Source organism: Xylaria bambusicola, assembly GCF_022495145.1.
Source record: "Xylaria bambusicola strain CBS 139988 unplaced genomic scaffold F5B22scaffold_13, whole genome shotgun sequence".
Taxonomy (NCBI): Eukaryota; Fungi; Ascomycota; class Sordariomycetes; order Xylariales; family Xylariaceae; genus Xylaria; species Xylaria bambusicola.
Genome location: NW_025953566.1, coordinates 723,649 through 740,145, shown reverse-complemented (window position 1 = coordinate 740,145; position 16,497 = coordinate 723,649). Strand labels below are relative to the sequence as shown.

The 16,497-nt window shown below is 45.6% G+C and overlaps 4 protein-coding genes across 4 annotated transcripts; all 4 read left to right on the top strand.

Annotated features, from left to right (window-relative positions):
- Positions 1-635: 635 nt before the first annotated feature.
- Positions 636-2,173, top strand: F5B22DRAFT_82190 (GroES-like protein). Its single transcript, XM_047980595.1, has 2 exons — positions 636-1,501; positions 1,564-2,173. The coding sequence occupies exons 1-2, from the start codon at positions 921-923 to the stop codon at positions 2,090-2,092; spliced, it is 1,110 nt and encodes a 369-aa protein (XP_047832453.1). The 5' UTR covers positions 636-920; the 3' UTR covers positions 2,093-2,173.
- A 1,082-nt stretch (positions 2,174-3,255) lies between these two features.
- F5B22DRAFT_82189 (putative monooxygenase) lies at positions 3,256-5,110 on the top strand. The gene is made up of 2 exons (XM_047980594.1): positions 3,256-3,955; positions 4,024-5,110. Exons 1-2 carry the CDS (start codon positions 3,335-3,337, stop codon positions 4,969-4,971), a joined length of 1,569 nt encoding a protein of 522 aa, XP_047832452.1. The 5' UTR covers positions 3,256-3,334; the 3' UTR covers positions 4,972-5,110.
- Positions 5,111-6,417: 1,307 nt separating this feature from the next.
- On the top strand, positions 6,418-8,468 carry F5B22DRAFT_654218 (MFS general substrate transporter; the record flags this gene model as incomplete). The annotated part of the gene is made up of 4 exons (XM_047979787.1): positions 6,418-6,776; positions 6,835-7,116; positions 7,163-7,566; positions 7,628-8,468. The coding sequence occupies 4 exons, from the start codon at positions 6,418-6,420 to the stop codon at positions 8,341-8,343; spliced, it is 1,761 nt and encodes a 586-aa protein (XP_047832451.1). The 3' UTR covers positions 8,344-8,468.
- A 3,070-nt stretch (positions 8,469-11,538) lies between these two features.
- Positions 11,539-13,579, top strand: F5B22DRAFT_600874 (cytochrome P450). The gene is made up of 8 exons (XM_047974562.1): positions 11,539-11,792; positions 11,886-12,016; positions 12,080-12,125; positions 12,181-12,418; positions 12,492-12,629; positions 12,686-12,754; positions 12,820-13,039; positions 13,155-13,579. The coding sequence occupies exons 1-8, from the start codon at positions 11,575-11,577 to the stop codon at positions 13,511-13,513; spliced, it is 1,419 nt and encodes a 472-aa protein (XP_047832450.1). The 5' UTR covers positions 11,539-11,574; the 3' UTR covers positions 13,514-13,579.
- The last annotated feature ends 2,918 nt before the right edge of the window (positions 13,580-16,497 follow it).

Below are 16,497 nucleotides of genomic sequence, written 5' to 3'. Positions count from 1 at the left end.
TTAGGGTCACAGCACTAAACTACTATAAGCCATGTATACAGTAAACTTATAAAATTATTTATACAGTAAGGGATGATTGGTAGGGTATTATAAACTTCGTCCACCTATATTGCAGTCTATCCTGGCAGTCAGAATTGCAGTCTGTACTGTAGGTCTGTATTGTAGGTCTGCAATACAGACTGCAAATGCAGACCTATATAGCCAGAAGCCATAACTTAAACAGTTGTAAAGCATAATACAACCTTTAAAATAAGTACCTAGGTAATCATTTATACACTTAATACTACACTTTATATTCCTTACTGTATACGCTAAGACGAATTCAGCGAATTACCAAATTTTAAGGTGTACGGAGGTCGAGGTTGTATATGTCCATCACCCTTAGTATTAGCCTACCGTCCCAAGCCTGATGTAAATTTGCGACCCGAACCTACGTACACTTATTAAATTTTTTGATTTTTGGACAGTGAGCCCTCTCGGACCCCTTAGTACGAGTCCGGATCTTTACATGCAGGTCAGCAATCCCACGAGGGAGGGTGGGTTGCATCGGTTACATGGGACAGGGTTGCGAGATCTCCACTCAAAGATTCGGCGACATTATAAGTCAGATACTCTCAGATGCCACACGGCCGATTCAAGGTACTCATTCGATTAGCTGATGCGCCATAGTCAGTGTGATATCGCTTACTGGCGTTCGGATTACTCCGCATCGATCGCATCGAAGGGATTCAATGATCCAATCCCGAAGATACTAAATCGGCCTGGATTCCAAACCTGAAACTGTCCCTGAGACGCGCAGAGAGTATAATCATTTATGCAGCGTTATGCCCCTATCTCTTTTATCATTCTGAGTCTAGACTTACATATATCTTCCTTTGTCTTAAACATAGACTAGGCTTCCATACATTTTGACCGTCACAATGCCATCTGTTGACCCCCTGACAACATTGCCTAAGACACGAACGGCTGTCGTGGCAGAGAGTGCTGGAAAACTAGTCATTAAGCATGACTTACCTATCCCACCATTGGCCGCCGACACGGTTTTGGTGAAAGTAGCAGCTGTTGCCATCAACCCGTCTGATGCCAAGTTTCTTGACTACAGTCCTGCTCCAGGCGCTGTCCATGGCACCGATTACGCCGGAACGATAGTAGCGTTAGGGTCGGATCCTAGCGTCTTACATGGACTGATGGTCGGCGACCGTGTTGCTGGCATGGTGCACGGAATGAACAAGTTGATTCCAGAAATAGGTGCTTTCGGAGAGTATATCGTCGCAACTGCTCACACTCTGTTAAAAATTCCAGACAGCATGCGCTTCGAAGATGCAGCTACTCTGGGTCTGGCGACAGGAACGGCTGCCTTTGGCCTCTTTAGCATGCTGCGCGTACCTGCGACCCTCGAGCAGCTAGCGAATGGGGGCGTCAATGCCAAAGGCAGTGACTTTGTGCTCGTCGCGGGTGGAAGTACAGCTACGGGTGCCCGCGCGATTCAATTGTTGAAGGCGTCAGTATTTACTAACTACACCATTTCTCTTGCTCCGTAATATACTGACTATGATATCTCAGCGCTGGACTACGACCGATCGCAACTGCGTCGCCCTCCAAATTTGGCCTTGTTCGCGGATTTGGAGCCGAGAAGGTTTTTGATTACCACAGCGAGACGTGTGGCGCGGGTATCCGTGAGTACACGGGAAATGAGCTCGCATACGCCTTTGATTGCGTTGCTGAAGCAGAGACCACCGAACTCTGCTACCAATCCTTAGGCAGAGCAGGAGGTCGGTATGTCACTGTGGAGCCCTTCCGCGAATCCGTGGTCAAGACACGGGAGTTCACCGTCGAACCGTCATGGCTGATGGCCACTTCAATCTTTGGCAACAAGATCGCACTTGAAGGAGCTTTTGCGAGGGATGCGGTTCCCGAGTACAAGGTCTTTGGGGGTAAGGCATTTGCCGCTGCCCAGTCCCTTTTGGACCATGGCTTGATTGAGCCACACCCAACGAAATCAATGCCCGGGGGTTGGGAAGGTGTATTAGACGGGGTCAACATTATTCGCGGCCAGCCGCCATCTGGTTACAAGCTTGTTTATTCCGTGTAACTGGCTTCCTCTGGTCAAACTGGTATCAAATTGATGTTGTCAGATTATAACTTTGAATGCATGTGCATATACCACTTCAAGAGTTTCACTATAATGAAATTTACCACCTTCAGCTCCAAAACCTAAGTCTTGAGACTATTGTGTTCCTCATAGTCAGTAACAGGTAACACGTTATCTCAGCGCTTTGTCTCAGCAAGGAATAATTGTTTCAATTTACCAATATTCTAGCTGACAGAAGGGACGGGGTTGATAATATCCGTGCCGTTAAAAACTACTATCTTAAAGCGTCAGTCTATATAGGTCAAAGTTCTATATGTATTAAGACGTGTATATGAATATGATAGGTGTAACGATTCATGAGCCAGGTCAGACTCTTAGCCTGAATAATACTATAAGTCACAGAAGAGTCTTATAAAGTGGTTTACTGTGTATTACTTTACTGTGGTAAATTGAGGGTGGTGTCATACAGCTAGAAACCACTTGGCTCAGGGACAAGAAGACCTTCACTCTTAGGAGGACCCTAGCCATCTACACCTAGTCGTGCAGTTAGTCCTACCACCCGAAGTAAGAAAACATTAATACTCATAACCCGTGGGCCTAATAAAGCAACGTTTGATTATGCCTGAAGAAACATGACGCCAATATTTTCCCTCAAACTGTGAGGATATATGATCCTAAGATTGTTTCAAATTCAATGATTTTGTTATTCTCTTGAAATAGTTCGGATAAAGGTTAGCATAACCCGCGAGTTGCCACCATTCTGGTTCGGGCTCCTAGGTTTTTGGCACGGGTTGATTCGCTGAAACTCTACGGTAGTTAGGACATACATTGACTAAGCAAATTGTTTACACATTAGCAGAGGAATTGCAAATCGAACTACATCGGGATGGTTTGATTCAATAACGATCAGTCTCGCTGATTAACCCCATGAAAACCGCCGAAGTGATGTGCTTAACTAGGTTGGATAACGCGACATCGTAATGCCAGGCGGGATCGTACCGTCAAAACGCCCTTAACAAGTTGAATAAGCACCTGAGGTAACTATTTATAGCGCGAATCATGTCATTGGTCTACTACGTCCGAGTGGACACTGAAGGTTGACGGTCGGCCGACCGTAAGTTGCCGCACTCGGGCAGATGCCCCATGCAGATCCACCTCCATGACTTGAATAATACCAAGATATTTAGCATTTTATCAACCGGGAGGAACGTCCAAAGGTTCGCACTTCGTTCTATACTATCAATGAACAAGATTCAACAGTATCTTTACACAATGAAGTTTTTCTCGCACTTGAACGACCTGACCTCCCTGCCATGGTACACTATCCCTTGTCTTTTGACCGGGATTCTGGTAGCGCAGGCTATTGTGAGCTCTGTGGTAGAAGCCAACAAGCGTCGACAGCTCAAGTGTGGAAAAATCCCTTCTAGGCCACAATGGGATCCAGTGTTCGGACTTGATCTGGCTTGGAGTCAGTGGAGGGCCCTAAAGGAACAAACATTCCTCCCTTGGCTGAAAAGCATGCACGAGGGACAGCCAGATACGTTCAAGGTGAAATTCCTGGGGAAGCGTCAAATCTTCACGCAGGATCCGGAAAATTTAAAGCACATGGTTGCCGTCGTTAACAAGAATTTTGGCATCAGCCCCCTCCGGCGATATAAAAACATCGGGTATCCATTCGCCGACAAAGGCGTCAATACGACTGATGGAGAAGACTGGGCCTTTAGCCGCTTCCTTATCAAACCCTTCTTTTATCGCGAGGTCTACACAGATGTCGAGCGTGTTCGCCGATATACCGATGAGATGTTCACTCTCTTGCCTCCTGACGGCGAAACGTTTAATATGCAGCCTCTGTTGCAGCGATGGGTATGTTACACTTTTCCTCAGTTAATTTTCGCTAGATTACTGAAACAATGGATTGACTTGTCAAATAGTTCTTGGATGCTGCCACTCACTTCATCTTTGGACAGCCTATGGGCGCTTTACCACACCCTGAGCGCGCTCAGGTCACGTGGGCTATGCTTGACGTTCTTCGGGGTGCACGTTTGCGATTACAGCTATGGCGAATCCACTCTCTCATTAACTGGAACTGGTGGTTCCAGGCTGTTGAGAAAGTACATGAATTCGTAGACGACCACATTGAGAGAGCTTATGCTGATCTCGAAGCGCGAAAGAAGATAGTTGAGTCTGGAAAAGAACCCGGACCAGAGCGTGAAGACCTTCTATGGTATATGGTAAACAACTGTCCGGACAGAGAAGAGCTTCGGTCTCAGCTGTCACTCCTCATGGTCCCTAACAGCGACACTACTTCTATATACACCAGTAACGTCATCTGGAATTTGGCACGTAATCCACGCTGCTGGAAAGAGATCCGTAAAGAGGTCATCGAACATGGCAGTAAGCCTATCACATTCGAAGCTCTTCGACAGATGAAGTACGTTCAGGCTTGCCTGAACGAGACGCATCGTTTATATCCCAACAACATCACGCAGGTGCGCGTTTGCCTCAATGACACGCAACTTCCCCGTGGTGGCGGAAAGGACGGTACTCAGCCTATTTATGTTCGCAAGGGCGACATGGTGCAGGTCGCGAAGCCTGTACTTCAGCGCGATCCTCGACACTGGGGAAATGACGCGGATGTGTACCGACCTGAACGATTCTTGGAAAAGGCGTACTTCTGGGAATTCGTTCCCTTTAGCGGAGGGCCCCGTCGTTGTCCTGCGCAAATGATGGTCATGACTGAAGCGGCGTATATGGTTGTACGACTAGCCCAGATCTACGCCCGTATTGAAGCTCGTGATGATAACCCATACCACCCTGTCATGCGAATTGGTCCCTCTAACAAGACTGGTGTCCTGATTGCTCTCTACAAGGAAGCCTAAGTTTCCGCTATACATACAAATAGGCAACATGTGCCATAGCTATCTGAGTTGGATAATTACGTTCAATGTTCTTATCGTTAGGTCAGAGTATTTAACAGAGTAGCCCAATCAGATCTAGATCTAGCACAATCTACCATAGCAAGACTTTCTTCTTACAGATGTGCTGCGTTGTTGACGAGACCATGTGATTCCTTATCTCTACTAGAGATTCACCTCTTAGTCGTAAGTTGAACTCTAGCTAGAAAATACTCTCTGCTCGTAGGTCCATCGGTGTTTGGATAGCTGTATGTTCTATGTAGAACGTGGGTAGACAGCATGATAATCAACCAAGCAGAGGCTGTCAACATCACTTCAGATCCAAAGAGGTTACTGAAGTGGTTATGGAGGACGACTTATGTCGCAATCAAATTACAGCACACCTGTATGTACATGTGGTTACCTCAGCACCAGAGACTACAGTTGAAGACTACTGTGCCGGATTGTGTAAAGATACTATTTGCCGCTCAGTATGATGGAAATAGGCTAGATGCTACAGGTCTCTTGTGGAAAACGCAGATACTGAAGCATGTAGGTGATCATGTATAGTCTCTGAAAAGCTGCGCTAAACACAGAGAGGGCCCTTGACGGATCAGATCGTTGAGGTAGGTGTACGGCAAGGTGTGTTTGCTATCTTCAAACCTGCCACCTCGAATCATCACTCAGCATCACACCACTAAACATTCTATCACTCATCCTTCGATACGACCTTGCCACGGGCGTTATCTTTGCTCAGAAGTCCGTGTTGCTGAAGTGCATGAACACCTGCACTTGGCTGTAGGGCCTCTCATTCCAGTTCCATGGAGAAGGCACCACTGAGGTTCGGTTCCTAATCAGGCAATTGGGGGCGCCCCGTATTTAACAGTCGGCCGAGTCAGTCCCCACCCCGACCCGGACGACCACGGATCTGCTTGGGCTAGACTTCCAGCCCTGCAAAGATCTAGTTGGTTACATCCTGCCAGATCATTAGTAATGGGCCGAAATGTTAGCTATAGCAAGTGAGAGATACGATACGCACGCGACATCACTAAACAGACTAATTAGAGTCTAGTCCTTGCTTTCCCTAGTGGCAGGCACTGCCACATAATAGTGAATCCAATAGTTGTTCGCTTCCAGAGATGAGATCACAGACAAACATTCCAATTCTAAAGGTAGACTGTGATTTCGTTTTTCCGTGCAACAGTTCTTACGTAACTCTCTGTAGGCCTCTTGAGCTTCTAATACCAAGGGGGCGTGAATGAGGTGTGCTAAACTAGTAAGCAATAGATCTAATTATGGCAGCATTGCTAGATTCAAGACCATAGCATCTCTCCATCCTGTAACTTACTCTCTAACATTAATTTCTTCCATCTCCCTTTTTCAGTTTACCTTCTTGCTGATTTGACCCGCACACTGCACAGATCATTCGATATGGCCGCATCGACTTCCCAAGGACCGATGATCTCCGAGACCAATAGCACAGGCAAGACTCCTGCTCCACCGCCGTCCCCTTCCCATCCCCAAACACTGGCCGTGCCGGGACAGAACTTGGAGGCAGAAGAGAACTACAAGCCGAAGACATTCAAGTTCTGGTCTGTTATCATCAGCGCCTTCCTATGTTTGTTTCTCATATCTCTGGATCGAACAATCATCGGTACCGCGACACCCAGCATCACACAAGACTTCCAAGGGGTAGGAGACATCGGATGGTATGGATCTGCGTACCTGTTGACCACGGCGGCAACGCAATTTATCTTCAGCAAATTTTACAAATCTTATGACATCAAATGGTAAATACATAGTCGTGTTTTTTGATAATTGTGGGACTAATTTTGGATGCTAAATCAGGACTTTCCTTGTGTCTGTCTTCTTTTTCGAAGCCGGGTCTGCACTTTGCGGCGCGGCGCCGAACTCCGTACTCTTTATCCTCGGTCGTGCGATTGCCGGTGTCGGCGGAGCCGGGATATTCTCTGGGGTTACTATTATTTTATTCCATATGATTCCATTGAGGAAGCAGCCTATTTTCCAAGGCATCTTTGGAGCCGTATTTGGCATCTCCTCGGTTATCGGGCCAATCGTCGGAGGGGCATTTACCACTCATGTATCATGGAGGAAAGTCATCATCCAACTGTTGGAGCACGCAAACTGTGTCCTGGGTACTAATATCAGTGTATAGGTGGTGTTTCTACATTAATCTTCCAATTGGAGGTGTTGCTGTTGTTTGCCTGGTATTCTTTCTTCACCCCAAGAAGATCGAAAAGCAAACAGCGACTCTTTGGGAGCAGTTTCTTCGTCTGGACCCTCTCGGCTCCCTTTTCTTCATACCAAGTGTTGTCAGCTTGCTCATTGCACTGGAATGGGGTGGCTCGACTTGGCCATGGAATAGTTGGCGTATCATTGTTCTTCTAGTGGTGTTTGGAGTTCTATTCATAGCTTTCGTGGCAGTTCAGGTTCGATGGCCCGATAATGCTACTGTACCGTGGAGAATCATCTCCCAGCGCAGTATTCTTGCGGCCTCTATCTTTATGTTCTCGATATCAGGTGCCATGTTTATCGCCATATTTTATCTTCCTCTTTGGTGTAAGTTGAGTCAGCTAACAATTATACTCCCCTTTCGTGAGGCACAGCTAATGAGTAATAGTCCAAGTCATATTGGCCGCCAGTGCCATTGAGTCTGGTGTATACACACTGCCCTTAGTTCTCAGTCTCGTCGTTTCAGCCAATATTTCGGGCATTTTGATCAAAAAGACGGGGTACTATGTACCAGCAATGATCATATGCCCCAGCCTTATGGCGATCGGTCTTGGACTAATAACTACCTTCAAAGTAAACGAATCATCCTCAAAGTGGATAGGCTATCAATTCATTACAGGCTTTGGTCTGGGTTTTGGAATTCAAGCTTCCAATCTCGCTACCCGGGCTGTTCTTCCTATGCCTGATGTTCCTACGGGACTTGCGATCATATTTTTCTTCCAGCAGCTAGGTGGTGCCATCTTCACATCAGTCGGTCAAAGTTTGCTCAGTACATTCCTAGTCGAGAAACTAGCTGACATTCCTAATATTGACCCTGCAGAGTTAACTAATCAAGGCGCTGTTGAGGTTATCTCATCCTTACCACCACAGTACCAAGCCCAAGTTAAGGAGGTCTACAACTTTGCCATTAACAGAATTTTCAAGAGCGCTTATGGCGTCTCTATAGTTGCAGTAGTTGCAGCTCTCTGTATGGAGTGGAAGAATGTAAATACTGTGAAGCCTTCAGATACTACGGGTACTAGTCCAAGGCCAGTCTCTCCGGCTGAAACTATAGTTGAGGAGGGCAAATTGCCAGAGGTGCTTCCTGTAACGACTAAAGATTAAGGAGAGCTTGAGACTAAGGCGAAGATATGAAGAGATAAAAGGATACGAGGAATGGTTTGGGAGTCTTAAGGGCTCAAACGGTAGGAATGGGCAGGCAGCTGTAGTTGGTTGGCGCAGTATGGGGCCTTCGTGCTTTAGCACTTCAACACGTGAAGAGCTCGAAATCGCTAGAAGCTAAGCTTACCACGCTTCCAAAAGGGAGAATTTCTAGCAAAAGAAGAAGAAAAGACATGAATCTCCCAGCTGTGATTAAAAGCACGAGATAGTGCATTTAAGGTGGCAATAAGGGTCACTATTACGAAGAACTATCCTGGATATACTTACATGAACTATGATGTCACAGTACAGTACTATATAGTGAGTGCAGAGACGTCAAGCCTTCGACTTGATAACTCGTCGTTACCTTTTGGTGGCGTAGTAGCATAGTACTGCACTCCTTATGTCATTCCGTGACATATGATTTTAATAATAAGTCATGTCGAAAACAATATGCTGCACACTGCCTTAATGCGTGCCAGTATTGGGTTGCATCTATGATCTACCTCAAAGGGTGTGTCGAGTTGGTGACCTTGACTACGTAGAATACGTACACGAATCAAATTCAAAGAATATCAATACGAGAAAAAAGGCTTTGTCAGTGTAATCAAAGTCCCCTCCGCATAGTCGTAACCTAACTTCAGTATGCTGATTCAGCCTCTCAATATTATAATGTGACATATAAGTCAAGTACTACAGCGAAAGGGGTTTTCGCTGGCATTTTTTTCTTGTATAAGTTAGTCATATAAATGTGACGTTAATGCGCCAATCTGAATACTACTAAGTTGTAGTGTGAATCAAGCAACATTGCATCACCTATCCACCGGTTGAGAGTTATCACGAATAACCAGTGTATCATACATCTTCTTGATTGTTGCACAAATTCATAAGGTGTGGATTGAAGGTACTGACTCGTTCAAAACCAGGCTGGCATTGTAAACAGAAGTTACTTAATCAACGTGTGTTGAGAATTCTTTGATTTTTCAGCTAGCATCATGAGATAGGGCTTACACAATTATCAACGGAATTACGTGTGCTAATAATTATGTGGTGCGCGTATGCTAGTACTGTGACATTAGAATACTCCAAATGATTATGAATTACATGTTCAGGCTTTGCCTCTATGAAGGAATACCGATTTCTGAATGACTTGATCCACTATATTATCTATCGGGTTGCTACTAGGCACGATATTGCATATGAAATTTAAGATTCCTATGAAGTAACTAAAGCTTATTCTAACCTCAACCTCAAGAAGAAAAAGGGGGCTACTGCAGGTAACACTAACGACGCAGTAGAGAGATCAGGTAACAACGCCCCTAGCAAAGCATCTTATCCAAGTTCTTACTGGTATTTGAAAGATATAATTAAAATTTTATTCACAGAGCTAGCGTTACTGTTGTATTTTTACAATCTTCTCATACAATCTGAGATCTTAGAAGGTTAACTGATTTGAACCCCTACCCCGCAACCCCTTGGTGTACAATCCGCGGTGAACATCTCAGGCAATTGCAGTAACATTAGGCACGATTGTGAACTATTACAGCTTCGTAATAGAACTTCTCTTTCTCGTATGAGTAAAGCTCATGAGATTATACCACATTGGACTAGAAACCCTTTGGACCCTTGTCTGTAGAAAATATCATGATACGGCCTCGTCCAACCATTGCATTGCTTAATCGACAACCATTTGCTGCTAGGGCTAGCTCATACTCTTATGAAGATATATAATGCTATATGACATCATTGGGGGTATTGCATTGAAGGTGCTGACCAAGTCATACCATACGATAAGGTACCTTTACCTTGGACAAAATAAATGCTATGAGCTGTTCATATATACACATGATACATTATATCTTACCGCCTAAAGAGTATCTCGAACTAGCAATTACATAACTAACCAAACATTGTATTTACATATGGAGACGTGCGAGCTTGACCAACTGTCTAAGTGATTCACCACAACTAACCCTGCTCTTGGTTACATAACCCTCCAATATCGTTATGTTACCCCCCATATTACAAGCATAAGCCAAAGTGTCCATCGTACTCTCCCAAGCGGCGCCACTTGTGGGCATGCTGTATGTCCGCAAAAGCAACCGCGCTTCACATTATGCTATGCAATGCGACTTGCACACATAAGTGACTGAATGGGGAAAAACAAGGCTGTCCTCCACGTACTTGACATATCCAGCTTGGCGGTGTCACCGCCCTGGACAAGTCTTAGACCTGCTTTTATATTTGGCGATCTTTACTTTATAGACGCTGATACCTTATGGCTACTTCCAACTACTAAGAGATGTGATAGGCGATGATCTGTATCGTACATACAGTACGTTAGTTTCATGAATAATGCGGCTCTAAATCTAAAATTGTTTGTACAACACGGTTCTACAGTAAGGTATAATTATCAATGCCCACTCAAGCGCACACAGATCCTAAGATAATGTCTCCTAAGTTTGCACATAGTGCGTTCAGGGCAATTGTTATCTCATACTATTGTTCATCGGAGATTTTCTGCGAATGCCTTCCTTCCGCACTTTGCTTACATCCATGTTCATAAGCTGGCAGGAACACCGAAAAGAAAGCATACAGCTCATGAAGAAATCTAGCGGCTATTTTGTGATGGGCAGTCCTTGCACTGTCGTCAGCAATCAACTAGGATTCTAGCTAAGCCTTTCCTGCCATTTCGAACATAATTGTTTTGGTCACGCTCTACATCGTCCGTGTTCGGAGGGATCATACGCAGATACGCGGCACCGTGCAGATATGTAATACCGTGCATCGTACAGCGTAGCTGATGTCAGGCGGAAGGTCAGGTAACAGCCCGTCGGTCCCAAGTAGCACGATTCATCGGCATACAAGGGGCGAGCCGCTGAAGAGGGAGATCGGCAAGTCGGCCGGCGCTAATGCACGCAAGTCGGCCGATGATGACCTAGGCAGCATGTTCACATCTCATCCGAAGGCGCTTTAGCTTGAGCAACCTACGTGCCAGGGGACGTCAAGGGCTTCACCCGATCTTCACGATATGACCGGGCTGACGCATGATGGTCATATGTTGGCTTCATCCACAAGTGAAATTTTGGCTTTACTTAAAAAATGACTGTTCTATTAATTTGATAGCTGGGTAAAGGCTCAGTCCCTGTTGTTCTACCTCTTATCGCCTTTTTCCCTTTCTTCTCTTACACCACCATGAGCTCCATGTCGACCACGGCCACTTGGCGAGGCGAATCACAGGCTATGGCTACTAAGCACCTAGCCTTCATTGGTGGGATTCTCTTTTCCTGTATTTTGATTGCGCGATTGGTCTCATCCAGGAGTAAACACCGAACCACCTATCTCACAATCACCAACAAGAATGGCGAAAAATTGCCAGAAATTGATATTCGAGGCAAGAAATTCAAGAGTAGGTTAGTAAACTCAACGCATACACCCTTGTGATCAATCTTGTTACTTGTAATCGATCTCGAACATTCACGCTAATGCTACGTACGGAATATCAGCGGCGAGCTGTCCCGAAAGATTAAGGATATTGCCGGACCATCCCCCTGTCTTGTTCGCACTGGACCAAGACAAGAATTGGTAATTGCCAAAGCTCAGCATGTTCAGGATCTCTATGGCCGAGATTATCAAAGTAAGAATCAGCTATGACAAGCTGTTTAGTTTTCTATATTTTACTAAGACAGCGTTTTCGAAGTATCTACAAGTTACAATGTATCGCTGTCTGGCAGCCCATTCGGATAGTGAGTTCTGAGAACTCATACCTTTGGTTACCATCTTTCTAAACTGGATGTCTAGTGTTATGCCCGGGGCTACTGCCTCTCCAGCTGGCCAAGATTGCGGCAAGACACGCAAGCATTTCAAGCCTATCCTCTCACTTGAAGCTGTTTCTCAAAGGATTTCACGTTTCGCTCGAGAAATCCAGACCTGGGTTAAGACTTTGGACGTTGGTTTTGTTGACTCGAGGCAAACATTCGACATGATCATGTTTCGCATGATGTACCTGCACTTGTATGAGGATGCATACGACGATCGGGTTCGTGAAGCTGACTCTCGCCCTTTTGATCTCCCCAATAACTAACCCTTTGATGATTTTCCGGACTGTGTAGAGGTACTGGGCCTTGCTACAGCTTTACCTTCTCCACCAAAAGGCTGTGGAAACTACCGACAGCTCCGCAAAGCTCGCCAAGAAGTCCTACAAAGAATGGCGCGAATTCAGCCGATCAATCGTCGATCTGGCTCAAAAGGTCTGTGTATCCTTAGTCTTACACCTCTTCGTCATCGCTTACGTGCTACTTCCCAGGGGCGATGGAAGTGTCCGGTTGAGGTCATATACCGCGGCGTCAGCGCTAGTGACATGACCGAAGAAGCGGTTTGTAAAACCCATAAGCTCGTGAATGAGGATCCGGGAGACTAACTGTTTGGAACCACTTCTAGTACCTGTCGACTCTCAGCGAAATCATGTTCAACAATGTAGAAAGCACTGGTCAAGTTTTTAGCACGATCTTCACGAAGTTGGCGGCCAACCGAACCATCCAAGATGCTCTGCGCCTAGAGATCCAAGTAAATGAGGATGCCAGAGATATATATCTGCACCGGTCAGACACTCTGTTGCATCGGGTTCTCCAAGAAAGCCTGCGTCTCTCCCCGGCGATTGGTACGTGTTTCCTTATCCGTCTTGCTGCGCCCCAGTGTCCCTTGTCGTCGTTTTAAGTACACTTACAGATCTACATGTATGTGGGCGCTAATGAATATATGCTCGTGGCTTGCAGGGTTCTCCACGCCCGATTTAACGCGAGGCACTAGAACCATTGCAGGGTGCCTCATCCCTGCCCAAACTCCAGTGGTCATTGACGCTCACCGCGTAAATACGGATCCTGTAATTTGGGGTCCTGACTGCGACGCCTGGGATCCTGATCGATTCCTCCGCGTTGATGCCAATTCTCTGCGCTGTGGATACATTCCATACAGCGCAAGCGCCGCCTCGGAACAATGGCTGGGCAAGGATGCGGCAGAAGTCATTTTCAAAATCACGATCGTGGCCATTGTTGAGCAGATATCCCTCGAGCCAGTGGGTGATGGCGAGGAGCAAGGTAGTGGCACGGATTTGAATATGCGAAGGCTCAAGTGATGGGTTATAGATGTACCTGGACCTAGGTAGCTAGCCTGAGGTGCAACGCGTTTCGCTTTTTGTATACTTACATAGTCGTAGTCAGTAGCAGGAGATTTAACTCGCTGTTAGAGTGCATCGAACGATTATCCAGACTTACAGTCCATAGTCTTTTGCTGTGTACATGTAGCTGGGTAGCTGGCGGGTAATCCGCTGCGAACAGACTTGGCGCGTCACGTCATTGTAGTTGAGGCTCTCGGCTGGCTTGGCTGTATAGGCAAAGGAATATACGACATATATCTCCACACTAAGTGCTTGGTGTTACACGCTGGAGCCTGACACTTGAAGTTATCCGCCGCCCAGGCATATAAGCACAGGAACAAAAGACGCAACTTTGACTGACTGATATGTTTTATGGGCGTCTGGGCACATGTTGAGTCAGCAGCCTACTTTCTGGGCGTAATCCTAGGACGCCTGAACTAGCGGCCACTCCCGGGCAATCCCGGAAAGCCAAGATTAAGACCCCTTGCTATGAGATATACTGACATATACTCAAAGCGTTCATCCGGTGCCATCTTACGACGATTACTATATCTGGTGATTGCCAACATGGCTCAAATCATACCTTTCGCTAAAGCATACTACTAGTAAGTATGGATTACGGAGCTTCCCGTATCAGTTGATATTCACCGTCTCTTCCAGTCGAATGATTTTCAGTCCTCAACGTTAGCGAAGGAATAATAAGCGTCTATTACATGACCATAATTGGTGGGAAATAGACATTGCGTACTGTACATACTAAATAGCTATCGAAAAGGTCTAGTTTTAGCTAGGGAACCTAGTAGTGTCGACAATTCAAATCGCTAGCTTAATAGACGGTATTCTCGAATACATACCACACACACACACACACACACACATAAGTATATATATATATATAGTATCTAACCCGCCTCATGGGCTAATTAGTCATTTTCATTTATCGTGGGGTGCGGGAGGAAGCGGGCGCGTCGAAAGTAGCCTAACTAAATCTATCGTGGATTCATCAGATGAGTCTAGCGTAGTAGAGCGTAGCGGATAGGTATGCACTTGGTCGACTGATTTCAATTGCAAATGGGATTTGCGAATTGTAGGTGAAGAAAACGCAATGCTCTACCTAGTAAAGTCGGTCAAAATGAGGGGAACACGTGGAGTTGAGGTAGGTCTAGCCACTGTAAGTCATGCAGCTCGTGTATATCTTCCATTCCAATAATTACCACTAGGTCATCAGATACTATATTAGGCTTCAAGGCGGTTTTACATTAACAAATAAGAAGGGGGAAAAGAGCCACCCAAGGAGATCTTCCTAGCCACGAGGTTTTAAAGCTGTATCAAGTAGAGTAATAGGAAGCCAAGCGTACATAGTAGTTGCACCCTCGCTGTACCCTGGTTTTGTTGGCAGTTACCCGAGTATACTAAGTATGGGAAGATAAGGTATTGTGGGACACCGGAGTAGGTGACTGCCCGAGTACCTTACTTACGACACCGTGGCATCTTTTGATGGCCATCTCGGCCTCGGCCAAGTCGACTCATAAGGGCGAGAAATTGCCTCGCTTCTCGGGTTTTACTACCTAAGAGATCGCTATTCACATCGCCCTAAAATCGGTATAGCAGAGATCTGGGCTGATACGTACCACTACTCCACTGACTATCATAGCCAAAATAACCTAATCTATGCTTAACAGAGTTCCGCCTTGTATCTACCTATCTCCCAGCACAACTGATCCAACCACCAAGGTAAAGTTCATCAAAAGATTGATATAGGACAATAGCCCTACAATAATAGCTAGTATAGGCTCTTGTATAATAGTTTCCATAGTTAGGTTTACACCTACTATTCGTAACTGGTGCTGTAGCTTACCTATTAGCTAGTGATGGTAAAAGGTTCATATATATATGCGAAGGCCGTGGACAAACTTACCTTACACTAGGCAAATACTCAGATATAATTTTCGGCATTTGCTAGTACACCACAGTCAGCCCATACCAAAGCTCGATTTGTATCTACAATAGTCCTAATCTGTATGGAATAACAGGGGGGCCTGGACACTACCCTGGCGATTGCGCGACTAAGTGTGATACTTGCTATGTACAGGATGTGAATCATGTAGCGGTCCTTGGCATATGCACTCCGTGCTAAGTATGTAAGATTCCGAGGCCTTGGCTTCGGGCTACCATGGCCCCTCTTGAGCTGGATCTCATTCCTATGATCCTTATCTAATCATGACAGATGTTACCTCTTAACCCACCAAGAGCCGAGAGTGACTATATCAGGAAGTAGCAAGAGACAGCGATGTAACAATAAAACAGTCTTGCGAGTTAATGGTACTTTTACTCTGCTTGCAAATAGCATCACGGTGCCCATTCTCATCCTGATGACATGTACAAATCCGATTGGCCCTTGACCTTGATCCCTGCGTGCAACAAATTAACACTAAATAGTTAAGAGTTTAAAAAGCCCGTAGATCCTGGTACAATAGGGCAGAGACAACCTTGAGGCTCGCTTGCACGAACTAGCATACATGTACATACAGTACATATGGATAGGTAGAAGGGGGCATCCGTTGATTGATCCATACTAACTGTACTCCGTACCCTGATCAAACAAATACAATAAGGCTTAGTCTCGGATCCTCGCCATGTAGCGCTAGTGTGATTCAGCACGTAGCTTCAATCTACGGCTAAGCAGTAGCGGATGTTCGCAGTACCTAGTGTTCTTGTAGATGTATGCAGTGTTGTCAGGTGCACAACACAACCAACCCATGCTCTTAGTAATGGTACAGCAATCCTTGAAAGATGGATACTTCGGTCTTGGTGACTGAGCGCCGCCAAAAGGCTTGTCTACTTGCGGGGCAAGTACACGTGGTATGGGCACATCCATAATATGTATTTTTGTAATTATGCCTATGTGGGACTGTCTCCGAATTTACAGTGTTTAATAGATTACACATATGTGTTGCTTGGAT